Here is a 26,509-nt window from a genome sequence, read left to right as displayed (position 1 = left end):
TGTGGCCAGTGGGGTGAATAAGCTGTGGGAGTGGGGTCCGGAGGGCCCCCCGGGTTAACTTTGCCCTAAGGTCCCACTGTGGCTTGAACCAGCCCTGATAATGGAGAAACTTCCAGTAGGCTGGGTACAGAGAACGAGATCTCAAACAAGACAATCTGGAATTCCAGATCTCTAAGCAATTCCCATAGACTGCAAGCAACTAATGGTTAGTGAAGCACTCATTGAAAAGTGCACTACATGCAAGAAATAATCTTAGGAAACCTGTGGTCATTTTTCACAGACACAGACGTAGCCCCAGCCAGTATGCATGGTAATTTTAATATATTTATTGCAAAGGTAGATAACTTTCTTCATTTTATTCAACATAAAGACGTCATGACAAAGCTAACCCATCAGTGTGCCCATAAGATCTAAGAAACTATGAGGCCTATGGCCCACTAGAGCATTTTTAGACATGTTTTGGAATCGGCGCGATTCTGAAATGCTAAGCTAACGAGAGTTAACCACTTCCCTACCCCGATAATTTCCCCTGTTCAGTTCAGCTTTGATTACTTTGGCAATAACTTTATCAATAGTTATCACAACTAAATAATCTATAGATTGTTTTTTTTTTCAGGACAAATTAGGCTTTTAGTGGCTATTTGTTTTTAGTAATTGCCTTATTTTCCATGCATTTTAAAAGGAAAATAAGGCAAAAAGTGAAAAAATACACAATTTATCTACTTTGATACATTATACCTTAAATGTAAATAGTTCTAGTGTACATTAAACCCACACATTTTATTTGTCTACCCCTCCTGTTTATTTAAACAGTTCGATTCTTTTGATAATGTATTACATGTAACAATTAAGTAATGTATACAATCTGTTCCTGTCTGCTCCTGAAATGTGTATTTTAAACTTGTTTACTAATTAACGCTGCCATTGAACTCCCTGGGAGGAGTAAAGGGGTTTGCTGTCATTATTTTACAACTATGAAGTGATGTTATCAGGTCAAAGATAAATAAACAGTGATTTTGTAGGAAGCAGAGTGCAGGAGACTTGTTTTTACGTCATAAGGACAGCAAGTGGTTAATAGAGGTGAGCCCACAGGAACAATCACATTTTGCCGAAACCACCCTACATGCAGCATTTTCAGAACGATTTGATAGGTGAAAGCAAAGCCCAAAATGGTTTTCCTCTAAATCGCTCCACTTAAATGTTGCAAAGCCGCTCTCCGCGTTTTGAGAGCGATTTGCAAACGCAAGTGGGCACCCAGTCTAAAATGGATTAACAAAAATGGTTGCCTGATCCCTTAAGAAATGCAAACTAACGTATACAAGTGGGCATTACATTTTACACAATTTTTTGTTGCTTCCCGGCTCATACGGAATCGATTTACTACAAATGTTTTCTCAGCATTTCTGCACCAGGCACCCCAGACTTTGAGGCACGGATATCTTTCTGCTAATAATTACAGAGCTGGCAACCCGTTTTACAGTTTCACAAAGAATGAAACTTATTTTGCCTGTAGTGCTTATAGTGCTTATTTTTCAACAGACAGGTGTGCCATAATAAGTCCTGCTTTCCCAAACACTCAGGATCTGCCTCCTGTGATTTACGGCCAGTAAAAAGGAAAGCTGGGAAGGGAAAAGTGAGAGAGAAATGAAGGAGCCCACATGAGAGATGAAGATAGCGCTCATAAAAAAGAGCTGCTGACTTCAACAAGTGGTATAATAATAGAGCAATTCAGCAGCCATCTGTTATCAGTGAGATGTGCTCTACCCTACTGCACAGAAGAGCAATACAATATACACAAAGGAAATTGCAAAAGTACAATCTCGAAGCGGATCTTTATGTACAGTAGAATTAATCTAGGACAATATACTATTAAAGCCATCTTCCCCCAACTCTTAATTGACTGTATAGTTATCCTACCTGTCTTGATCAAAAGCAATATCATCTTTGTAAAAACCACAAATCGCAGCAGCCTTCTTGCAAAACAATGTAATATCCAGTTAAGTCTGCAAGCACTACATTATTATTTTCTTGATTGTACAGCATTTTTGGGTTTAGCTTGCACACAAAAGCTCCATGCTATACATAAGCTTTATTTTCTGCAGTTACAGTTATAGCGATTATCTCCTATCTCTTGGTAGCCTGGTGAGCTGCGAGACCCACACAGATAAAGCACCTGGTAAAATATTAAAATAAACCTACCAATCCGATTAGACACTTTTTATATATTTAAAGAGATTGTTTTAGAAGGGTGGCTAAACTAGCAGGGAAGTAAACTTGACATTTCAACTGTAGAGGCATTCTTAAAATGTACGATAAATGTATCATAAACGTATGTTTGTCAGGTAAAAATCTTTCATTTCTTTTAAACTCAGACTCCTCTTTAATAAAACTGCCAGTCAAGCTAAATTTGTCTCCCTCTGTCCTCCGATGATGTGTACTGGGTCTGCCTCCAACACCCATGCTATCTCTCCTTCAAGCTTGCTATCAGCATTTAAGATGGAGATATTGGTCCAGCCTGGCACACCGGGCTGGTTGCACAACACGACATATGCAATGATATCCTACAGAGTGTCCTTATGCAGGAGAAGGAAAGTGCCAGTGGGTAAACTAAACAGCAGGGAGGAGAAAGGGGTCCAGCTGGAGGACACAAAAATAATTTCACAAATCAACCCCTTTGGATAACCTGTGTTTTCAGGGCTACTGGATGATCTACAGCAGATACAGTATGTGTACAAACGCGACATGGAAACCTTCTGGCTAGGACTAGGCTATCTCCTGGCTAGGACTAGGACTTTTTTTATTTAGTTCTTTTCAACACCAAAAGCTGCCAGCTTCTGTTTCTGGAAATTACGTGCCGGCGCTGCGATGACCTGACTTGATATCATCTGACAAAATTACCAAAAGGCATAACTTGGGGTCTAAAGTAACTGGGCAACCAATGCCATCATGAAGGAAGTCAGTCAATTGCTTCCAGTAGTAATGGATTGGCGGGCATAACCACATAAGGTGCAAAAAGGAGGCATCCATATTTGTACTACAAGGATAGCCTGAGGGTAGGAACACACTAGGCAGAATCGCATATGCGTTTTTCACTATGTGCTATGGAAAATGCATATGCGATTCTGCCTAGTGTGTTCCTACCCTGTACAATTTGCATATCTGGCAGGGATGAAATAGGCGTGGGGTATAATATGTATTTGAGTAAGCCTATCTCTGACAAAACCGAAAAACTTTTTAACGGCCTCCAAAGCCTCCTGGTGCTTGATGGGGCCATCTTTTATGAGTTCAAGCACCTGAGATGTTTGCACTGAAATACTAGTGTCCGAGAACTGGATACATAATGCATGCCATGCAAGAGTAAATCGACTAAAAAAAAACTAGTACCGGGGAGGAAGGTTAAATTACATTTTCATCTGGTCAACGGAAATACATCATTCTTCACAAGGTTTTCCCAAAAGGCAAACATTCTCTATTGTATAGAAGGGCATCGATGAACCTTAGGCCAGTTTTACACCGTCGTCCACCTCGAATCACCAAAAATGAGATTCATATGACCCTGTGGCAAAATCACAGATTTATTTGACCCTGTGGCAGACCCCACAGGGTCATATGCATAGCGCCGCCCCCCTGCCCGTCACTTGCACGCCCCCTGCAAGCCCTTTGCCACCCAATACACAGTGATGAACTCCCTGCTGGACAGAAAGTACATCACTGGGATTCCCGGCTTCCCCATTGTATTTGCGTCATTACGCGCATGCATGCCACCAACAAATTAAAAATTTCTAATTTGCGCATTAACTTTAATGCATTCTGCCACTGTGGAACTTGCACGGTAACGCGCTGTTGACTTTGTGATGGGTGAGTGGAAAATCGGGTACAAGACCCGATTAGTGTACTGGGCCCCATACACTTTCCTTGCTGCAGCATTGCCCTGCGTGCAGAAAGGGTAACACAATACAAAGAAAGTACCCTAGTATAAAAGGGGCATAAAACTCTTTTTAGATAGCTTGTCTTTTTGTTCCCTGGGAAAATACATTTTTTGCCCCTTTGTTAAAAGAGAAAAAAAATCACCTATGTCATCACGTAACAGATAAATTATTTGTGTTTTAATCTTTGTTCGCTCAGGAAGAACAGCAGGAGATCTGGCACAGATGTGCTTATGATGTTATGAACCCGGTGTTCTTTTCACTCGTGTCTGGGGCTTATTGCATTAAGAACATTAAAGAACACAATAAGACCACTTCTCTACTCTCGATGTCTCGGGACGAGCTGTAGTCATACATAAATAAAGGTCCATGACAGGTGGAGCCAAACGAAGTATGGCACGAAACCAGCGGGAACATCACCAAAGGCAGTTAGTCACACCAAACAAAGGCTGTTTATGATACACTACATGACGCAACTTATAAAGCTTTATTTTCATAACGTTGTCATTTTCCACACACTTTACAGAATACACGGCACAATTCCATCTCTAACAGTACCTCAGCAAGGCTCACAATGCAAAGTCCCATTCTTGGCCAGTTTTAGAGAGAAGCCAATTGATGTATCAATATGTTTTTTGTTAGTAGGAGGAAACCCAAGCATATATGGAAAAGATCATATAAAATACATACAGACAGTGGCCTGGCAGATTCAAACCTGGGAGTTTAAGCATACTAATAAATGAAAAGCTGATACTGCACTGATGTCAAACTAAAGTAAAAATGACATTCAACTAATGTATAAATTATGTGAAGCTGGTGTTAAAATAAAGTAACAAAAATGTACACTAGTCCCTACATGGGGTAGCACAATCTTGTGGGTATTATACAGGGGCATAACTACAATTCATGGGGCCTCCCAGCTAAACCTTGATGGGGCCATCGCAATGTTCACACCCTTTTCCTTGTCCCCTTGGTACCCTTGAGGGCTTTGAGGCCCATCTCACAAGGGTCATACATAAATTGTGGCCATCATGATCTTCACACCCATAACAGGTGTCGCCACAAAAACACCTGATCTGCAGTATAGTCCCCTGTATGGAAAGGAGGGAAGGTTAGTTGTTGGGGGTTCCCCACAGGTCTAGGCCCACCAGTGATCGCGGGTGCTGCTCCCCTCTAGTTACACCCCTGGCTGCAAGGTGAAAATGCTAAATACACATAATTATGAAACCAATGCACATGCACCAACAGTGATCCTGGAAATTATGAATTCATATTCTATTCAGTACAGTTGTCTTCTGCTTGTATCTTAGAACATAACAGTACAAATCCAGGGCAGCCATAAAAAATACTCTTATCGTAAATCATGCAGGTTACTGCCATTGCATGGATGTGGTTTCACAAAATTTTTAGCCATGGCGATCACTGAAGTATATTATAATAATTCAATTCAATGTGACAAAATTATGAAATGTGATTGATGGCTCTAGGACAGTGATCTGCAAACTTGGCTCTCCAGCTGTTAAGGAACTACAAGTCCCCCCAACGCATTGCGGGAGTCTGACAACTACCGTCATGATTCATAAAGGCAAATGCATTGTGGGACTTGTCGTTCCTGAACAGCTCGAGAGCAAAGTTTGCAGATTACTGCTCTAGGACAAGTTTCAGCTTCTTAGCAGGTTTCAGTTGGTGGATGGTGAGTGGCCTTCAGATACTAAGCAATAAGATAACAGAGGCACCAAAAGGATAAAAGGGAATAAATGAGCTTAAAAACCAATTTGGTAATAGAGGAGGCAGTGGTGTACTTACCTCCTCCAAGCAGAACACTCGACTGTAGATTTTCAGTCAAAAAATGTTTATTGGGCACTCCAAAATAAAGTGCAACGCATTTCGCAGCTTAAAACTGCTTCCTCAGGCAATACAGATAGGAGTAAAAAAAAAAAAGAATCTGCTAGTAACATCAAAGCTGAGCGCCTCTGCCAACACCTCTGTCACAGAGGCGCTCAGCTTTGATGTTACTAGCAGATGCTTTTATTACGCCTATCTGTATTGCCTGGGGAAGCAGGTTTAACCTGCGAAACACGTTGCACTTTATTTTGGAGTACCCAATAAATGTTTTTTGACTGAAAATCTACAGTCGTGTGTTCTGCTTGGAGGAGGTAAGTCCACCACTGCCTCCTCTATTACCAAATTGTTTTTTAAGCTCATTTATCCTTTTGGCGCCTCTGTTATCTTATTGCTACATTGAGTTCACCCTAGGTGGAGGGTTGTACCCACTTCATTCCTCTACTACAGAGAGCGACTACTTAATCCTGAGTGGGGTCAGGAAAATCTCCCCACCTGCCTTGACAGTGGTTGCCTAATGGTAACCCTGGTTTGTGACTATTACATTTAGAATTACTCTATAAATCTTCCATTACCAGTACATACTACACTATATTGGGCTCTTGGTGTTCTCTTCTTCACCTTGAGATACTAAGGTTTAACCTGAAAAAAGTCCTTCGGACTAAATAAAAAGTTCCATGCCAAGGTGGCAGCATTAAGGGCCCTTTCACACCAGAGGGCTTTTTCGGCGTTTTAACGCCACGGCCGAAGTTGGCGTTTTGCTTGGTAAAAGAAAGTCCATAGACTTTCATTTTACCATTCACACTAAACGCCGCGTTTTGGAGCGTTGCGTTTCAATGCTCCCAGGCACTTTTTCTGGGCCTACCGCGGCGTTTCTTATTACAATTGATAGTGATGTATTGGCGTTAAAACGCCTTGAAAACGCCTTCAAAACGCCTGCAGCCAAAACGCAGCGTTTTAGCCTTTTACCGCTGCCTGTAGTGTGAAAGAGCCCAGTGTTTGAAGAGTTTCAGCTTTGGCAGGATCACTCTCATCAAATTCCACAATATCCACTTATGACACTGACATAACAAGTACTGCAGGTGGCACCATCAAATAAGCACTTCCTCATTCAGGTTCAGGTTGGAAATTGTCAACAGGCTTCACAGTGGATGAAGTGGAATTTTCGAAGGTGAACATGGTGGAGCAGTCTGGGGGTGTAAATCCTGAAAAAAAAATCCTGCAGTCTTGTAGTGTGGAGTCACCAAAAGCTGGTGGAAAAGGGGAAAAAAAAAAAAAGATCCCAAATAGGGAACTTTAGTAAGGCCTTGCGGGACCCCATCCACCACACAAGGAGCCTGTGGGCCAAATCAATTTAAGAGGGGGAACTGAGGAGTTGATAAAATAAAATTACATGAATAAGGTATCTTGCACTCCTGGAAACCAAAAAGAAAGTAGATATGAACAATTGGCTAAATTATATGTACAGTTCTGTAGTGGTGTCCATTAGACTGAAACAGCAGCTGATGTCGCTGCACTGGAACATCCAAACTTGAAGAAAAAAATTTGGAACTTATGTTTCTTTGTATTGAAGGCTGTATTTGAAGGCTATTTCAGAAATAAATAGTATTTGTTAGACTTTTTCTTTAAACAAGGAATTCAAGTCTAGCAAGCTCCCTTTGCATGTTTTCTTTCAATCAGCAGAGTCAACGGAGACCAGTTTCAGTCTTACACCCTTTGAAGTCCGACTATAGCTATTAAAATGTTGCGTTTTGGTCAATAACTCACAAATCTCATCAGTTTGGCTCTTTGAACCCGGATTGTGCTGCACCAATTACCCCCTAATAACGTGCTGCCGGCTGCAGCAGCTTTAGTAATAAGGAGGCATTGTGGGTAGTCCCCCTCCCTTCGCTTCCCCCCCTTCCATCTCTAGACATACGATACAGGAAGTGAAAGGATTGTCATGTATGAGAATGGGAATTGTTTATAGTTTGAAAAGTATTTCATTTTAACAACATCTGTTGAGGTTCAGTAGGAAACACTTTGGAACACGAAGGCTGCCACATCTGAGAAGCAGACCGCCTTTTCTCCAGGACGACCGGCATACACAGCTGACTGTTCTCTGTGACTTCTCCTGCTCTGCACCACTTACATGCGTGCTTTTAAGTTTAGCGAGCGTGCCCATTCCATTCGGGTGTCATGCGTTATTTCATTGAGATCTTGATTGCCTCTATTTGCCAGCCTCCCTTGCCCCCGTGATCAGTATGGTTTAAATCACAAGGTGACAGAAACCAGAGCATGATATTTCACAGAAAATCAGTAAACTGTGATTGTTCCTTTAGAACTTTGATATTTTTTTCCCCTCTCTTTCCAGCTTTGATCCAAAGTGCATCAACAGTGCTGGGCTTCAGATGCTCATATTTAAATACATATATATAAAATAAATAGGCACATTTTCATTGTTTTTTTCTCTTCAAACAATAAAGCTGAAAAAGGGGTCGTAATCATAACAAGGTGTTCCTGTCAAATCCTTTGTTTGAAGTATGAAACCTTTAGGAAATAGCTCAGCCTGTCCCATCACACTGATTTGTAGTAGGAGACAATTATACTGAAAGGAAACATTTACACCTCTACATTCTCTATTATTTCACCTCATCTCACAGAAGGGGCATTGCAGCATGTCCAAATACACCAATACCAACCATAACACCCATTAATGGAAATATTACACATCAAAGCTACTGAGATGTTTCTGAAAAAAAAAGAAAAAGTTCTGACTTAAGGATGAACTGTCACAAAAATCTTAACATTTAAAACACATACAAATAAGTATGTTTCTTCCTAAGTAAAATGAGCCACAAGTTACTTCACTCCTGTGTTGCTGTCACTTACAGTAAGTAGTAGAAATCTGACATTACCGACAGGTTTTGGGCTAGTCCATCTCTCCATAGGGGGATTCTCAGCATGGCCTTTCATTTTTATTAAGAAACTCCCTGAAAAAGATTTATACAATGATGCTGGCCAGCCTCCCTGCTCACAGTACACTTTTTTGGCAGTTAAACGGAGCAACTGCCATTTACTAAGTGCATTTTGAAAATAAAGAAATCCCTGTGAACCCTCCATAAGGAGATAGGGTCGACCAAAACCTGTCGGTTCTGTCAGATTTCTGCTACCTACTGTAAGTGATGGCAACATAGGAGAAAAGGAATTTATAGTTCATTTTACTCTGGAAGAAATGTACTTCCCTAATTGTATATGTTTACATGTATTTTACATTTTAAGATTTTCGTGACAGAGGTCCTTTAAATGCTGCAAAACTACATTTGTATTATAATCGTTAGTTATATAACATTTGCACCTTCTTTTCGATTCTCAGCATGGTCTTTATTCTTTATAAAGACACTCCCTGAAAAAGATTTACACAAAGATGCTGGCCAGCCTCTCTGCTCACTGTACACTTTTTTGGCTGTTGGCCAGAGCAACTGCCATTTCCTAAGTGCATTTTGAAAATAAACAAATCCCTGTGAACCCCCCATGAGGAGATGGGATAGTCCAAAACCTGTTGGTTCTGTCAGATTTCTACTACCTATTGTAAGTGACAGCAACATAGGAGAAAAGTAATTTATGGCTCATTTTACACTGGAAGAAAAGTACTTCTTAAAGGGGAACTGAAGTAAGAGGTATATGGAGGCTGCCATATTTATTTCCTTTTAATCAATACCAGTTGCCTGGCAGCCCTGCTGGTCTATTTCTCTGCAGTAGTATCTGAATAACACCAGAAACAAGCATGCAGCTAGTCTTGACAGATCTGACTTTAAAGTCTGAAACACCTGATCTGCTGCATGCTTGCTCAGGGGCCATCAGCAGGGCTGCCAGGCAACTGGTATTGCTTAAAAGGAAATAAACATGGCAGCCTCCATATACCTCTCTCTTCAGTTCCCCTTTAATTGTATATGTTTCATGTATTTTACATTTTAAGATTTTCGCGACAGAGGTCCTTTAACCACTTTACCACTGCGGGTGCGTGTATCTACGCCCCTTTTAACACCCTTCCCCACCAAGGGAGTAGATACACGCACCCCCCGTCGCTACCCGCGCTCCCACGCTCGTGCACGCCACCGCCCGCTCGCCCGGAGATCAATGAAAGGGAAAAAACATTCCCGCTCGTTGATCTAAGTCCCCAGCAATGATCGGCTGCTTCTATGAGAAGCAGCGCGATCATTGCGATTTTCCCAGCCTCCTTGCACTTCCTGTAAGCGTACTTCCTACGCTTACAGGACGCTTGCACAAAAAATTACTGTGGCCATCTTGTTGCCAAATAGTAAAACTACACCCAAAACATTTTTTCATATATAAATACACAGTGTGACATTCAAAATTAACTCATTACCTCTCACACTCCCCCCCTTTATTTGTTTTCTTTTTTTTTTTTACAATTACAATAAAAAAAAAAAAATACATAAATAGTTACCTTAGGGACTGAACTCTTTAAATATTAATGTCAAGAGGGTATAACAATGTTACTTTATAAACTATGGGCTTGTAATTAGGGATGGATGCAAAACTGGAAAAAATGCACCTTTATTTCCAAATAAAATATTGGCGCCAAACATTATGATAGGGACATAATTTAAACGGTGTAATAACCTGGACAAATGGGCAAATACATTTCATGGATTTTAATTACAGTAGTATGCATTATTTAAAAACTATAATGGCCGAAACCTGAAAAATAATGTTTTTTTCCCACATTTTTTCCTACTTTTCCATTAAAACACATTTAGAATAAAATAACTCTTGGCATAATGTCCCACCTAAAGAAAGCCTACCCGGTGTCGAAAAAAACAAGATATAGTTCATTTAATTGCGATTAGTAATGGTAAAGTTATAGACGAATGAATGGAAAGAGCGCTGAAAGGTGAAAATTGCTCTGGTGCTCGAGGGGTAAAACCCCTCAGTGGTGAAGTGGTTAAAGGACACCCAAGGTGAAAATAAACTAATGCAATAAACAATTATATCTATCCTCCTTCTCCTAAAAATGACGTTTTAAGATATTCCACAGTTTTATTTTATATTTAAATCTACTTGTTATGTTTGTACTGTTTTACACATTCATTGCAGTATGCCAGAGCTAAAATCTATGAACTATTGAACCTTTTTATCTCTTTCCTGCTCTCAGTAGCAATTTTAAGCAAGGAAAGCGTTTTATAGTTGTAGTTTCTCATCAGTGAGGGTCACACTGTAGTCTGACCCAGTCCTGACTCAGGAACTGCCACTTACATACCTGATGTTTAATTCTTTCAGGCAGAGAAAGAAAAAAGGAACACAGCATAGTTATTTGTGTGCTAGCCACTGTACATACACATGTTTATTGCATCATGCCACATGTCACCTTGGGTACCCTTTAAATATTTAAAGTAAACACATTGCTCTGCACACGTCAGTTTAACCAATTATGTAATTCTTTTTCTTTTTTCTTATTTCTTATTTGGATTAAAGAGGAACTTTATTATTATGATTATTTTAAACAGCACCAACATCTTCTGTAGCGCTGCACACAGTACAAAACAGGATTTAACTTTATAACAATTAGCAGTTGAAACCCCAATCTTATGGCCCATACTCAAGGGCTACAATTGTCGCCGCCACCACGTGGCACGCGCGTGTTGCGGCGACAGGTTGCAGGTGAGTATGGCGCGCGAACCCCGAATTGTCGCTCGTCGCTGCTGTCGCCAGGCGATTGGCGCGGTCAATCGCCTCGCGACAGTTGCCGCCGTAACTTTGCCGCAACTGTTGCTAGTCCGCATGTGTATGCGGACTAGCGACAGCAACCTATAGGCATCACACTGAGCTTCCGGCGGGGGGAGGAACGTTGGCGACAGCTTCCGTCGCACCACTAATCCCTCTTCTGCAGTGCGTATGTGCACACCCTCCCGTGTGCTAGCGACTAGCGACAATTGTAGCCCGTAAGTATGGGCCAGTACAAGAAAACGTTAGCTCTTCTCAAATAGATCATCAACGATGTCTGTATGGCTGATATTGTGATGAAACCCCTCCCACAGTGTGATGTCATGGCCATGGCAATGACTGTTTCCTGTTGGTGAAATTCATTGCATTGTGGGAAATAACCATTGTTTCCATTACCAGCAGGCTTACAGGGGATCAAACAACATATCAATAAATTTTTGATCTATTCCTCTATTTTTTTTGTACTTCTCAATTTGCAATGTATGGATTTATTGTTTTATTTTTTGCTCCTACTACTATCTTTTCGTAAAGTTCCTCTTTATGGTTGCTTAACATAGACTTTTTTTAGGCTGGAAAAATTGGCATGTACCATCGTCTACCACCATTCACGGTTATTGATGCAAATACATCGTTTTATCCCTTTTTTCCCCGTCGCCTGCCTGTTGCCTGTTCACATTGCCTGTTACTGTACTGTCTGTTCAGGATCGCTTTTCAATTTCCCCATGTGTGGGGGTGAAAAATGGAGTGCCGCTGAAAGCCAGTAAAAGCTTTTCTGCAAGTGTGCAAAATGGGATTAAGGAATGGGATTATACATGGTAAATTTGTCACCCTATGTGTGTACGCATTAGAAACATGCTAAATACGGTACTCTACCAATGCCCTATATTAGAAAGAAAATTCTGCTTATGTGTACTCTAAATATGTGAGAGATTTATCAAATGAAAAAAAATCCATGTCCATATCTTGTGCAGTCAGATTCTGAATAGACAAGATGAAAAATCCAGCCATTGGACCACAAGAGGTACGTACAATTTTTCTAAAAATGTACACATTAGCACTTGCTTAAAACGTATCCTTCTCATTGAAGAAATCCCTTATTTATAAGCCACCCTGAATAAGACAGTAGACATGTCTGTACAGTTGATTTTTGCATTGTTGCCTGTAGATTATCTACAGTACTAATATTTCTATAACTGTGGATTGCTATCCATGTGTTTGTGCAATTTGTATAAATTGAGACGTTCTTTGATAAAAATGTTTGAAACTAAAACATATCCATCTGAATTTTAATTTTTAAGGTTGCATTGGCGAAGCCTAGCTAGTCAGCCTCATGGTGGCTGTTTAAAAATATATTCTAGTGGTGAACCCAGCAGGTCTGCATTATCCAAGGGTTTTAAGAGTTTCAGCTCTCTGACCATGCTCCCGCCCCACATATGACCGTACTCCGGCCTCTGGAACGATGCATTGGTCAATATCATCACAGGGCGATGTGTTGGAACTTTTACAACAAATAGCTGCAGTCGAGATGGCAATCCACTGAGGGTTGTTGATGTTTGAATCTCTGCAAATTGGTTCCTCTGTCAAACACTTAGCTGTGTTTTCATGGTTCATTGTAATGTACCATTTACCCTACTAAATATTTTGGATATAAAAAAATCTCATTGCCAAAGCCCTCAGGGTTCTATGAATAAGGTTAGTTTGTTTAGCTCTCCAGCATGTGCAAACAATCAATTAACTGTTCTATGTGACAGATGTTAACCCTATGCAATATGTCTGAACTTTAAAACAAGAGAAAGGAATATAGGATTGGAAAGACCTTTGAAAGTGTACCTGAGCCGAAGCTCGGGTCAATAAGGAAAACGTTTCCTAAGAAGAGGGGAGCCTCTGGATATTATAGAGGCTTCAAAGGGCGTCCTCTGGTACTCCATTGCCACTCCTGGACCCCAAAAACATTTCCGACAAGGGCTTGTCGGAAATCTGATCCAGGCCATGCTCATCTTCAAACAAGAGCGTGCCAGCACAGAAGCCGGAGCCGCTCAAGCAGGGGCAGTTCCATGCTACTACACAGGCAAGGCTGCAGTCGTGCTTGGAGAAGAGTGTGGCCTGGATCTTCTGGAGGGTCCCAGCGAGCGGTGGCAGGAGCAAGGAGGACCAGGGAAGCCTATATAGGATCCAGAGAATTCTCTCTTCTTAGGTAAGTATTTCCTTTATGACTTGAGCTACAGCTCGGATTCACTTTAAAGGAGAGTTCAACGGGATAAGACTCTCTCTGAGATTATTTGGACTTATTCCTCTATTTAGTGGAATGAACAGTTTAGCTACATATAATATGATTTGTGCAACATGATCCTTACAGCAGATAAAATGTACAATAACCATTGTATTTTACTTACTGATAAACATCTTTCCTCAAGACACTCCTGCTTAGGGGGTTGTCTGCTTGTGGAGCCATGGAGACTGAGCCAATTTTCAGCACCAAAGTATCCTCATTCATAATCTGATTGGCTAACAGAAAAAAAAATATATAAAACTAGTATTATAGTGTCTACCGTGAACTGTTTTCTCCGTAGTTTTGTTACTCCTAAACAAGCAATTTACAGTGTTATTGTACCACACATCTATGATATTCAAAGGACAGCATCTTTAAAAAGTGTTCTGTTCATGTCTTTTTTCTGCCAAAAGCAGTGGCGTAGTTACAGAGCCAGGAGTCACCCAAGCACTGTATGTATAATTGTCACATGATCCGGACCACCAAAACTCGTTTTTCAAGGATAGCCATCGAGTAAGAAAGGTGTGAGCAGAGGAAAGTGAATAGTGGTAATCCTTAACAAGCTGTTTCAAGTACACATAGAGATTATCATTACAACTACACCAGTGAACAGATGAGGGCCCATGTGGACTCTACAGGTCTAGGGACCCTGGTAGTCACAACCTCTGCATCCCCTATAGTTACCAACTGACCCAAAGTAAACACAGGTACAATGGATCAGAGAAATACCAGAACTGCCTGGCAGCTGTGGACAGCTGACTACGTTAAGCAGGGCTGGTGTCAATTAATAATACACCAGAGTGAAGTGTGAGGCTGTATTACAGACAAACCCGATGTCACATTTATATATTGTGGTATGTGTTCTAGTTTACAGATTACAGAAAGTACCACTGGTTACAAAGGAGGACTGAAGATCTGTCTCCCAAGACTTATAATCTGATGTCTTCCTTTGGCACAGTGAGGTTGAAAGGACGATACACTGCTTGTCTAAAAAAAGGTCACCCTCTGGATCTAACAACAACTCAGTAAGAGCCTCCTGTTGGATAATTATTGCATGGATGATTATGGTTTAGCTGGCAATGAGACTACTTGAATATACTGAATGACCAGGTTATTTCCCATCAGCAAATTTAATTCTTCCAAGGTAAGATCAGGATTCCCTGGGCTCATATTGTGAAAGAGTGGTAAAGGGTAGACGAGACAACATTTTCACTCTTGGATTGGCCCCCAGAGTCCAGACCTTAACCACATTGAGAATCTCTGGGATGTATTGGAGAAGAATTTGCACAGAGGTCTGACTATTCCATTATCTCTACAAGATCTTGGCGAACAATTTATGCAATGTATGTTGTGACAATGCAAAAGCTCATTGAAATGATGCTACAGTGAATATGTGGCGAATAGTGGTAATCATTAAGAAACTGTTCCCCTCCCCCTACTCACACCTCTCTGCAGGTTTTGCTGCTATGCATCAGCAGTAATATTTAGAATTGAGGGAGCTCAATGTAAAACTCACCGTGGGGTCCAGAGCTCCTTAGCTATGTTACTACTGATTGCACTATGTTTGGAAGCAACTCTACTTTAATGCAATTCAATATTTTTTATTAACATCTTAAAGACTATTACCAAGAAAAATCTAGTTCAAGTAAAAATTAAGTGTGACCTCCTTTGCCTTTAGAATTTCACCAGTTCTCAGAACCACACAGGTAAGGATTTTGCAAGTATATGGTACAGAGTAGGGTACCAAGGTTAAAGCAATCCTTAAGTGAATGTAAAAACTAAAAAGTTTGATACCTCCGTAGTAGGATGACTTTGGATAGTTAGAGGCTTCCCGAGTCCTCTTACATGGCAAAATTCCAGTGATGTGAATCATATCTGTGCATGCCCGGTGATGGTTGTACTTGTCCATGGCCTTGTTTGCAGCCATGAAGAAAGATACTGAGGGACAAAGTGCTGGATTGGTAGCATGGAGAAGGATCCAGGAAGCCTCTGCACTGTCTGGATGCTTTCCACCGCTGAGGTGAGCATCAATCTTGTTTTTTAACTTTCAATTCAGGAATGCTTTAAAAAATTAGAAATTATGCTAAAGCAGATGCTAATAAGATAAAATGTAGGCTAATTTTAATTGCTAAATCAAAATGTAGGCTTTACAGGATCTTCTCAAAAAAATAGCATACTGTGATAAAGTTCATTATTTTCTGTAATGTACCGATAAACATTGGAGACTTTCCTATATTTTAGATTCATTACACACAACTGAAGTAGTTCAAGCCTTTTATTGTTTTTCTTATTGATGATTTTGGCATACAGCTCATGAAAATCCAAATTTCCTATCTCAAAAAATTAGCATATTTCATCCGACCTATAAAAGATAAGTGTTTTTAAAACAAAAAAAAGTCAACCTTCAAAGAATTATGTTCAGTTATGCACTCAATACTTGGTCGGGAATCCTTTTGCAGAAATGACTGCTTCAATGCGGCGTGGCATGGAGGCAATCCGCCTGTGGCACTGCTCAGGTGTTATGGAGGCCCAGGATGCTTCGATAGCGGCCTTAAGCTCATCCAGAGTGTTGGGTCTTGTGTCTCTCAACTTTCTCTTCACAATATCCCATAGATTCTCTATGGGGTTCAGGTCAGGGGAGTTGGCAGGCCAATTGAGCACAGTAATACCATGGTCAGTAAACCATTTACCAGTGGTTTTGGCACTGTGAGCAGGTGCCAGGTCGTGCTGAAAAATGAAATGTTCATCTCCATAAAGCTTTTCAGCAGATGGAAGCATGAAGTGCTCCAAAATCTCCTGATAGCTAGCTGTATTGACCCTGCCCTTGATAAAACACAGCGGACCAACACCAGCAGCTGACATGGCACCCCAGACCATCACTGACTGTGGGTACTTGACACTGGACTTCAGGCATTTTGGCATTTCCCTCTCCCCAGTCTTCCTCCAGACTCTGGCACCTTGATTTCTGAATGACATGTAAAAGTTGCTTTAATCCGAAAAAAGTACTTTGGACCACTGAGCAACAGTCCAGTGCTGCTTCTCTGTAGCCCAGGTCAGGCGCTTCTGCCGCTGTTTCTGGTTCAAAAATGGGTTCATGCTTCCATCTGCTGAAAAGCTTTATGGAGATGAAGATTTAACTTTTCAGCACGACCTGACACCTGCTCACAGTGCCAAAACCACTGGTAAATGACCATGGTATTACTGTGCTCAATTGGCCTGCCAACTCTCCTGACCTGAACCCCATAGAGAATCTGTGGGATATTGTGAAGGGAACGTTGAGAGACGAAAGACCCAACACTCTGGATGAGCTTAAGGCCGCTATCGAAGCATCCTGGGCCTCCATAACACCTGAGCAGTGCAACAGGCTGATTGCCTCCACGCCACGCCGCATTGAAGCAGTCATTTCTGCAAAAGGATTCCCGACCAAGTATTGAGTGCATAACTGAACATAATTATTTGAAGGTTGACTTTTTTTGTTTTAAAAACACTTTTCTTTTATTGGTCGGATGAAATATGCTGATTTTTTGAGATAGGAAATTTGGATTTTCATGAGCTGTATGCCAAAATCATCAATAAGAAAAACAATAAAAGGCTTGAACTACTTCAGTTGTGTGTAATGAATCTAAAATATAGGAAAGTCTAATGTTTATCAGTATATTACAGAAAATAATGAACTTTATCACAACATGCTAATTTTTTGAGAAGATCCTGTAGAATTAGTAAATCTGGATGTGGAAAAGTCGGGCACTATTTACTTTTTACAGATACATTAACTTGTCTCCGATATTGCATGGATCTGGATATGATTGAGCAATCTAGAGTGGATGGTGCATGGCCAGCTTAAAGAGAACCCGAGGCAGGGTTCTCACAACAAAATTCCCATACAGAGGCTGGCTCTGCCTATCGAGCCCAGCCTCTGTTGCTAATCAGATCCCCCCTAAATCCCCCCTGCGCTCAGCCAGACCCCATAAATCACAGCCGCGCTGTGCGGCTGTGTTTACCTTCCTAACGTCAGTCTCGGCGCTCCCCCCGCCTCCTGCAGAGCTCAGGTCCCTGCCCGCGTCCCTTCCCTCCAATCAGCGTGGAAAGGGACGTGGGCGGGGACCGGAGCGATACAGGAGGCGGGGGAGAGCGGAGACTGACGTTAGGAAGCTAAACACAGCCGCTGCTGACACGCTGCATGTCGGCAGCGCGGCTGAGATTTATGGGGTCTGGCTAAGCGCAGGGGGGATTTAGGGGGGATCTGATTAGCAACAGACGCTGGGCTCTATAGGCAGAGCCAGCCTCTGTATGGGGATTTTGTTGTGAGAACCCCACCTCGGGTTCTCTTTAAGGGATCAGTTTAATACCAGAATGCCTAAAGGAAAGATCATTGGAAAGAAAGTTGAATGTTTTCATTTTATTGAACTTCTTTAAGTTTCACCACTGGACAGTGAACTTGCCATTGAGTATGTAAACATACCTGCTGCGCTCTGTTGTCTCTCTTCAGCTTTGGGAACAAAGACTCTAATGACGCTAGTGTTGATGTAGATGAGGGGAAGATTCCTTGAGGTTAGTGTGTGTGACCTCATGGGTTGTCCAGACGATTTACGCTTCTCCTTCTGGGTTCCAGGCCGCCTGGCTTCAAAAATACTTGAGATTGCGTTAAGCAAAGGAAAGAAGAGTACAACATCAAAAGCTTGAGCTGAAATTAAGATCTCATGAAGGAAGTGAGGAGAACCATCTGATGAACCTTCACAAAGTTTGTGAACATTACGAGAACTCCTTTCACTTCTTGTGGTCAACTTGTGGCGGACATTCCTGGTCACCGCTTTGGTGTACGTGAGTGAAAGAAAGCCATGCTGCTGATGGGAACTCTCTAAGAGTTTTGCGGTTGTCTGTGCCAAAGAAAAATGTGTAAAACGCATTAAAGGAACAAGCACAATTAATACTGTAAGAATGCACAAAAATTATTTTAAAAATATAACCGTTAATTTCTACTTCATATAACAGAAAGTGAAACTGAGGTCAAAATTGCTCAATGTTTGGTGTAAACTCAAGACCAAAAAAATTATCTATGGTGTATAAAAGTGGTTTTCACTGTCACCAAATTTTACTCTTCATGTGTATTGTTTTAGTGAATAATGATTTTCTCTTTTTGCAACCCTACCTCATTTGCAGTAAGCTGGTGTATTATTTCCTAGGTGACTGATTTACTGTTATACAAATCCGTGAAACGATTAAATAGCCTTTTATCCTAACTGAAAGCCCTATTTATGAAAAATGGCACACATACCTCCAGCACAAACAATAATGCTGCAACTGCTGGAATACAGGACAGAAATCTACAGAACTGTGTAATGAGGTCTTTATGTATACTGTACTGTTAACCATTGTTGTTTTGTCTATTTGCCTGACATACTGTCAGTGTTTGTTAAAGTGGATCCGAGATAAACTTTTACTCATTGCATAATTGTGTTCCTTACATATAGTTTATAGGGCATTCCTCAAGCCAAATATTTTTTTTAAGTTTTAATACACTAATTCCCTATAAAGTAAACAAGCCTTGCCCAAAGCTCATAGAGCCTTGGCACTCCATGTAGCAAGGGCTTATGGGAGCTCAGTCTGGGCAGGAGGAGGAGGAGGTTACTAGCCAGAGATTTCAGAGGCAGAGGGAGCAGGAAAGGGGAGTGAGCTGAGGGCTGGAGATGCAGTTGCAGCTTGCCTGTGTGTAATGTGACAAAAACAAAACATGGCCACTGTCATTGTATCACAGGAATAAATAAACATGAAACTGTTAAAGCGATTTGCAGCTAGATTTGCTGTGTAAACTATCTAAACTTTAGATAAGTTATATAGACAAGTTACTTGTCATAGTTAGTTTTTCATCTCGGATCTACTTTAACTCTCTGGGCGATACAATTATATTGCCCAGCGCAGCACTATTTTTTTAAATTTTTTATTTTTTAAATCATGTAGCGAGCCCAGGGCTCGCTACATGATAGCCGCAGCGCAGCGGCATCCCCCCACCCACTCCGATCGCCTTCGGCAATCAGAGTAAGCAGGAAATCCCGTTCAGAACGGGATTTCCTGCTGGGCTTCCCCGGTCGACATGGCGACGGGGTGGGATGACGTCACCGACGTCATGGACGTCGTGACGTCAGAGGGAGTTCCGATCCACCCCTCAGCGCTGCCTGGCACTGATTGGCCAGGATGCGCAAGGGGTCAGGGAGGGGGGGGGGGGGCTGCACGGCACGGTGGGTAGCGGCAGATCGGCAGCGAGCAGAAGTTACACGCAGCTAGCAAAGTGCTAGCTGCGTGTAACAGAAAAAAAATTATGCAAATCGGCCCACCAGGGCCTGAGAAATCCTCCTGCGCGATATACCCCGAGCTCAGCTCGGGATTATCGCTCAGGAGGTTAAGCAACTGCCAAGTCAGTTTCCTTGTTAAGTGTGAATCTCTGCAACTTCCATTCAGTATCTGACCCACCCAATTTTACAATCTTTAAAGTGATCCTTAAGTTTAACAAAAAAAAATGAGATTTACTCACCTGGGGCTTCCCTCAGCCCCCTGCAGCCGATCGGTGCCCTCGCAGCCCCGCTCCGATTCTCCTGCACCCGCCGGCGAACACTTCCGGTTTGGCCGTCACCGACCGACAGTCATGGGAACGCGAGTGATTCTTCGCGTTCCCAGCCATAATATCGCCCCCTATGCTGCTATTGCGGCCAGGAGTTATGGCTGGGAACGCGGAGAATCACTCGCGTTCCCATGCCTGTCGGCCAGTGACGGCCAAACCGGCAGTGTTCGCTGGCGGGTGCAGGAGCATCGGAGCGGGGCTGCGAGGGCACCGATCGGCTGTGGGGGGCTGAGGGAAGCCCCAGGTGAGTAAATCTCATTTTTTTTTTGTTAGACTTAAGGATCACTTTAAGTGCTTAGTTCTTCAGGCTACCATATAATCTTAAGGCTGTCATACACTGTGCTCTTTTTTTTTTTTTTGCTCAATTAGACGTTTGAGTAGTTATAAACCTCTGATCAATCATACATTGTATAGTGGATTTAAGTACTTGCAATTGTAATTCTGATTGATATTACAATTGAACCACTGAACCGCCACCCATGGCACAGCCTTTTATCCCCCTTCCCTTTCCCACCCTACTCTCCCTCTCACTTCCCCAACCTTCCCTAGTCCCTTCATCTAAAAAAAAGAAAGTAGCACAAACAACCAGAACAGGCAATTGTATCTATTTGTTGCGAATGTTTTGATATCTGGTTATGTTATTGTTTGTTTTCATAAGACAGGCTATAATTTGTTAATTCCTCATGTGTGGGGATATTTAAATTATTGTAAAATCTGTGTCATGTGAACTTTTCTATTAATAAACACCCTTGAAAGGAACCACTGAACCGCAATGCTGATGGGTAAGCAAATCCACTTGTCATATCAGTCTTTATGATCTGCACATTTTATCCCACTATTGGTAGCACGAAAATGTATTTATTGTTGCTGGCCCTCCATCATGTAGCCCCCCCAAAATCTGGCCCTCCATGTCCATTAGGTTGGACAGCATTGAGCTAGGTCAATAAAGTTGCAGATTTTTAGATGAACTGGAAGCCTCTGATAAAACTGATGGAAAGTCACTAGTATAGACCATAGATATAATCTTCATATGTGGCAAACATGTTGAAATAAAAGATTAAGTAGCAAATATTTTTTTTAACAACTTCTGATTGTTTCAATCTACAAGAAAATCCTTAGTAACATGCCGTATAATTAGAGGACAAGAATGAAATCTCAAGGAAAAAGCACTTTCGCCAGTTTCAAACAACAATACTATAGCTTAGGTGTGTTTCTTGTTATTTTGTGAAAAAGAGAAAACCTGCTGGACTCCAAGGTAACCACAAACCATACGGCAGCCCCCCCAACCCCCCCGCGCGCGACTCAAATGCCATGAACCAAAGGGAGCTTTCTATCTATGCCTCTCTGCCTCTTGTGCTAGTTTTAATTAAATAATGATGTGATCTTAAAGGAACTCAACAAACGAATGTAACATTTACAGCACACCTGAAAAGGCATGTGACATGATCAGATAAAGGTATGTACATATAGTACCACCGCAAACTTGCCTTTGTTACAATAGATCCTCACAAAGTTGCTTACATGGGTGGTGAGGAGTTTCTCCACCCCTCCCTAAACACTCACACCCAGTGGGTGGTACTAGTGGGTTATGAGGAAGAAATATACAAGCAGGTCTTCATTTACTCTCTTGGCTCTGACCAGAAAACATGCTAGAGTATTTTATTGAATGATTATGTTTTGTTTTGTTTTTTTTTATGCCGTAACAAATGCACTTAGAACTTTATTCCATTGCACTCCTGACGAAGCCCCCATATGGGGCACAACATGTAGAGTCACTGTAGTGCAGGGGTCCTCAAATGTTTTGGGTCGGGGCCGGGTCAACATACTTTAGACTGCTGGGGGGCCGGAGTATACATAAAATTATGTAGAAGTCATTGCGGGCCAGACAGTGAACCATACGCAGGTGACAACCTGCAGTTCAATTGGACAGTTCAATTGGGAAACCAGCAAATTACTGCTTTCTGGCTTCCATGTGGATGGGTGTTGCCAGCACTGCTATTCTATATGCGGACCACCAATATTTAAAGATCTAGCTGACCACATCTATAAGTAATACATTTTGTGTGTGGGGGGCCGGTAAAAAAGCCTCAAGGGGCCGCATTCGGCCTGCGGGCCTTAGTTTGAGAACCACTGCTGTAGTGTATAAGGTTACCTTTCTTAGGATAGGAGATCCCATACATCTAGCCCATACAACTTTTGGGTGTGAGGGACATAACAGTTACTGCTAGATGTTTACACCATCCATAACTTGGAAATAAAAGGCAATTCATTTATATGTATATGTAGTGTCTACTATTTTTATTTTTATTTACTAAAAGCTATGTTTCAATTCCAGTATTCCTGTATACGGTTTCCTCCCCCTGTGACTGGTTTCAGTCAAACACAGGTGGTGATATATTTACTGCTGGCAATCACCATCACTGTAGAATGTTTGTTCCGAAGTGATTAGAAACAACACTTGGTCTCCCAGAGTGCTTTAGGGAAAAGGGCTGCATAATTAATTAGCCTAGGCTTAACATCACTGGGAGGGTGGAGTTGCATACAAATATAAAGTAATATACACAAATAGGAAGTATTTATTATGCTAAAACCAAGATAATGAAAATTGTGTATCATAAATAAGCCACATCGGGTCCATGCTAGGTGGCTCGTGGTGGCTCGTGCATACATAAATGTGATCGGACTTGGCTTTTTCCTATTGCACAAGCTCTTTACAGAGGTCCCAATGCTGGAGTGAGTACCCCATAGGGGCATTTTTTCCCATTCAGGTACACTTTAAAGCAAGTGCTGTGATTTCAGATTGGTTAGATAAAAGTTTCAACACATCAATTATGAAAACTAGAGCTGGTTGTAAAGAGGCCAGCCATACACAACAATAATAAAAGTAACCCACTACATTAAATGTGCAACATTAAATAATAATGACTATCTTTGGAATTGTCTTGGTCAAAACCATTAACTTCTGAAACACACCTAAAACAGGTAACGAGAATCTTCCAAGAGAGTTTTACAGTCCAGCAAGCTGCCATAACTGGATCATGAAAGTGCTTTTTCCCCAGAGTAATGTGAAGCTATAATAGCCAGCAAAGCCACACTGAGCAGGAAATGGACTCATTCGGCAAACTCTGGACAGAGCCCGATTTTGATTGGAGTTCATCACACAAAAGAACTTGCATCAACCATAAACAGATTTACCATATCTGGTTCCATGACATATTGTGACCAGGGTATAATGTTTAAGCGGACCTGAACTCAGAACGTCATCTCTGGCTCTAAAAGATATGCAACGTCATAATAACCCACCCTGGCGTTTTGATTATTTGCAGCGCTTGGCCGCGGGTGGTTTTTTTTTTAAACCGTTTTTTTTTTTTATCATGTAGCTAGCCTAGCGCTAGCTACAGGATTCCCTCCTCCCTGTGACATCCCTCCCACCCCTCCGATCGCCGCAGGCGATCGTACCCAACAAGAAATCTTGCTCTGAACGAGATTTCCTGTTAGGGCTTCCCTCGTCGTCATGGCGACGATCGGAATGACGTCATCGACTTCATGACGTCAGGGGGAGTCCCAATCCACCCCATAGCGCAGCCTGGCGGTGAATGGCCAGGCTGCACTGAGGGTCTGGGGGGGGCCCTCTTTCGCGGCGGGCAGCGGTGGCGATCGAACGAAACCCGCAGCTAGCAAAGTGACAGCTGCGTGTTTTTAAAAAAAATATATAAAAAAAAGACCCACCAGGGGCTGAGCAATCCACCGCGGCGGTCATGGATGAGCTGAGCTCGTCCAAACCGCTCAGGTAGTTAAAGGAAGATATTTCTTTGTTACAGCTGATACAATTTCTGCAATAAATTTGTGTGTCTACTTCCTGCTTTAATGGAAGCAGACATATTATTCACATCCTGTGTTAACAAATTAGGTGCTCTGCCACAGCAGAAGAGATTTCTGAGCTTACACAGCTGAGAGATCAAATTACAGTGTTCACTAATCACAGATGAGGGGAAATTAGACAGGATAAACTCTCTAAATACATACAGGGTGCATTTCTTTAGGTTTACCTTCTGTCCTGTGCAAGAGTTCAGGTCCACTTTAAGAGCTGCGTGATATGTTGGCGCTATATAAATCTAATAAATAATAATAATAACAACACCCATTGGTTTGGGAAAAGAGGGCAGGGGAAGGTTGATGAAAGTTCCCAAGTAAAATCAATATAAAATCATTTCTTACAGAAGGGAAGAAGCCAGAAAAGTTACTGAAGGGGTCCTGCTTGCTGACGGGTCGAACCAAAGTGGTGCGTCTGTTCAGCTTGTCAGTAGAAGACAGGAAGACACCACCATACTGCCCCAGACACCAACAGTTTTCTCCAAGGCTAAATGATTTTGTACGTTTAAGGGATAGAGAGAGAGGAGAAACAAGAAAGAAACAAACTGCGATAAGAAGAAGCTGGTGGATCTGTCAGAGTTGCTTCCATAATGATGTTGACATCTGCCGATTTGCAGTTGGCTCAGAAAAAATACACATTCAGGCTTCTTCAGCCAGGAAGTACCAAGTGCCCAGAGATGTGACAAGAAGAGGAAACCATAACAACCCATCACTGCTCATCTTTTGAGTTGGCTGACTGAAAGGCTGATATGGTCTACTGTATATGGCACATGTCCCTGTCTCTTAGCTGCTCTACAGGAACACTATAAATATAGGGAAGCAGCCATTGCTAAGATATGACCAGTGCATCTAAATGCTCTTATAGGGAACCGTCACTTTGCTGTATTTGTTTTGGGACACTCCCATCACCCATGGGAGGGCTCAATGATCCCATCCTTTGGCAAAGAACAGAGAGGCCCATTGTCCCGACTGTTGTTTACAGCGTATTACTATAAATATGTCCCCTACAGACAACGATGATATTGCTAGATCACAACACACTTCTCAAGCAGGTGTCACCAAATACAATATACAGATTACAGCTTTATGTTGAGACACTAGTATGATAGCTATAAGAGAAGGGGTTCCTGCTGTAGTAATAAATTACAGGGGTAACAATAGGAGAGTTCTAGTCTGAGCAGCCAATGGACACCAAGAGGGGGCTAAAACTTTTTCTTCAGAAAGCAAAAGCTGACCGATAAGTCATTTACAGAAATAGTGTGGCAGATATTAAAATAAACAGTACAAATAGAACATACTGCCAGCACACTATCTGGGCAGACCTTTTTCTTGGTACAATGTACATGAAGTGGAAGGTTTACTTCAAACTTGCTTGAGCCAACAAAATGGCTGCCACCCATACGCTCATTTTAAAGTAATAAACACTCCATTGCCTTGTGAATATAAGAAACCAGTTGGTTTTACAACCGTCTTAGCTGAATGGTGTGTACGGCATCATTGACTGAACTGGGATAGTACCAGAAGACACAGGCAGCAACCCAGCAAAAGGTATCCACCACCGCAGCACACAGAGTTTGCCTGCGAGCTATAAATCTGGGATAAAAGACTGATTGTAGGAGTTGTGAATTTAGTGCAAAGCTTGATTAGACTTGTAGCAAATGATTCCAAGAATAAACCTTAATGAAAAAGTTGTAGTCAATATAATTTGTCCTTCAGGATCACTTTTATTAATGACCTTGAAGTACACTTAGTAATATACAGGTCTATTCTAATGGTAAAGCAGAATCCTTCAGTGACATCACAAAAATGTCAAGAAAATCTCCCCCAGGGTCAGGAGGAAGTCCCTTGTCTTTTACCTTACAAGTCTCCCTATTAGTTCTTTAATCTGATGGATGGCTTCACTAACCAACTGGGAAGATCAGCTCACTTTATTCTCAGTTCTAAATCCCAATGCTACATTTGCTGGAATGGATAATTCTGGAAGGAACAGGAATTTAAGGGTGCAGTTTTCCCTGTAAGTAACTTATTTACATTATAATTGTAGGCTCTATATTACCCAAGTTTAATCCAGAATTAATTAAAAGCACAATTAAACCTAAAAATGAACATAAAAAATGTGTAAAGTGGTTGTGCTGATTAGTGTGAAATGTACCATAAGTATTATCTCTGGAAATTAAACTATTCAAACACTATTCAACTTTTCTGGCCTGCAGCTGTGCATATGGTCATACAGCCTTTAGACCTTTCCTGCTTTTC

At 41.6% G+C, this 26,509-nt stretch overlaps 1 protein-coding gene across 3 annotated transcripts in view; it reads right to left on the bottom strand.

The window, feature by feature from the left end:
- The window catches only part of VPS13B (vacuolar protein sorting 13 homolog B), a 1,202,086-nt gene that overhangs the window by 508,726 nt on the left and 666,851 nt on the right, over positions 1-26,509 (bottom strand). For 2 of the 3 annotated variants that reach the window (XM_068237718.1, XM_068237717.1), the window contains exons 28-30: positions 24,599-24,740; positions 18,227-18,641; positions 13,889-14,000 (exon numbers count right to left, since the gene is read on the bottom strand). In XM_068237718.1, coding sequence (XP_068093819.1) covers positions 13,889-14,000; positions 18,227-18,641; positions 24,599-24,740 — 669 coding nt within the window. The remainder of the gene's footprint in view (positions 1-13,888; positions 14,001-18,226; positions 18,642-24,598; positions 24,741-26,509) is intronic. The other variant, XM_068237719.1, reaches the window with a different exon arrangement.

The sequence above is a fragment of the Hyperolius riggenbachi genome, chromosome 5 (assembly GCF_040937935.1).
Source record: "Hyperolius riggenbachi isolate aHypRig1 chromosome 5, aHypRig1.pri, whole genome shotgun sequence".
Taxonomy (NCBI): Eukaryota; Metazoa; Chordata; class Amphibia; order Anura; family Hyperoliidae; genus Hyperolius; species Hyperolius riggenbachi.
Note: the sequence above shows the minus strand (reverse complement) of the source record. Positions and strands in the feature narration are given on the sequence as shown.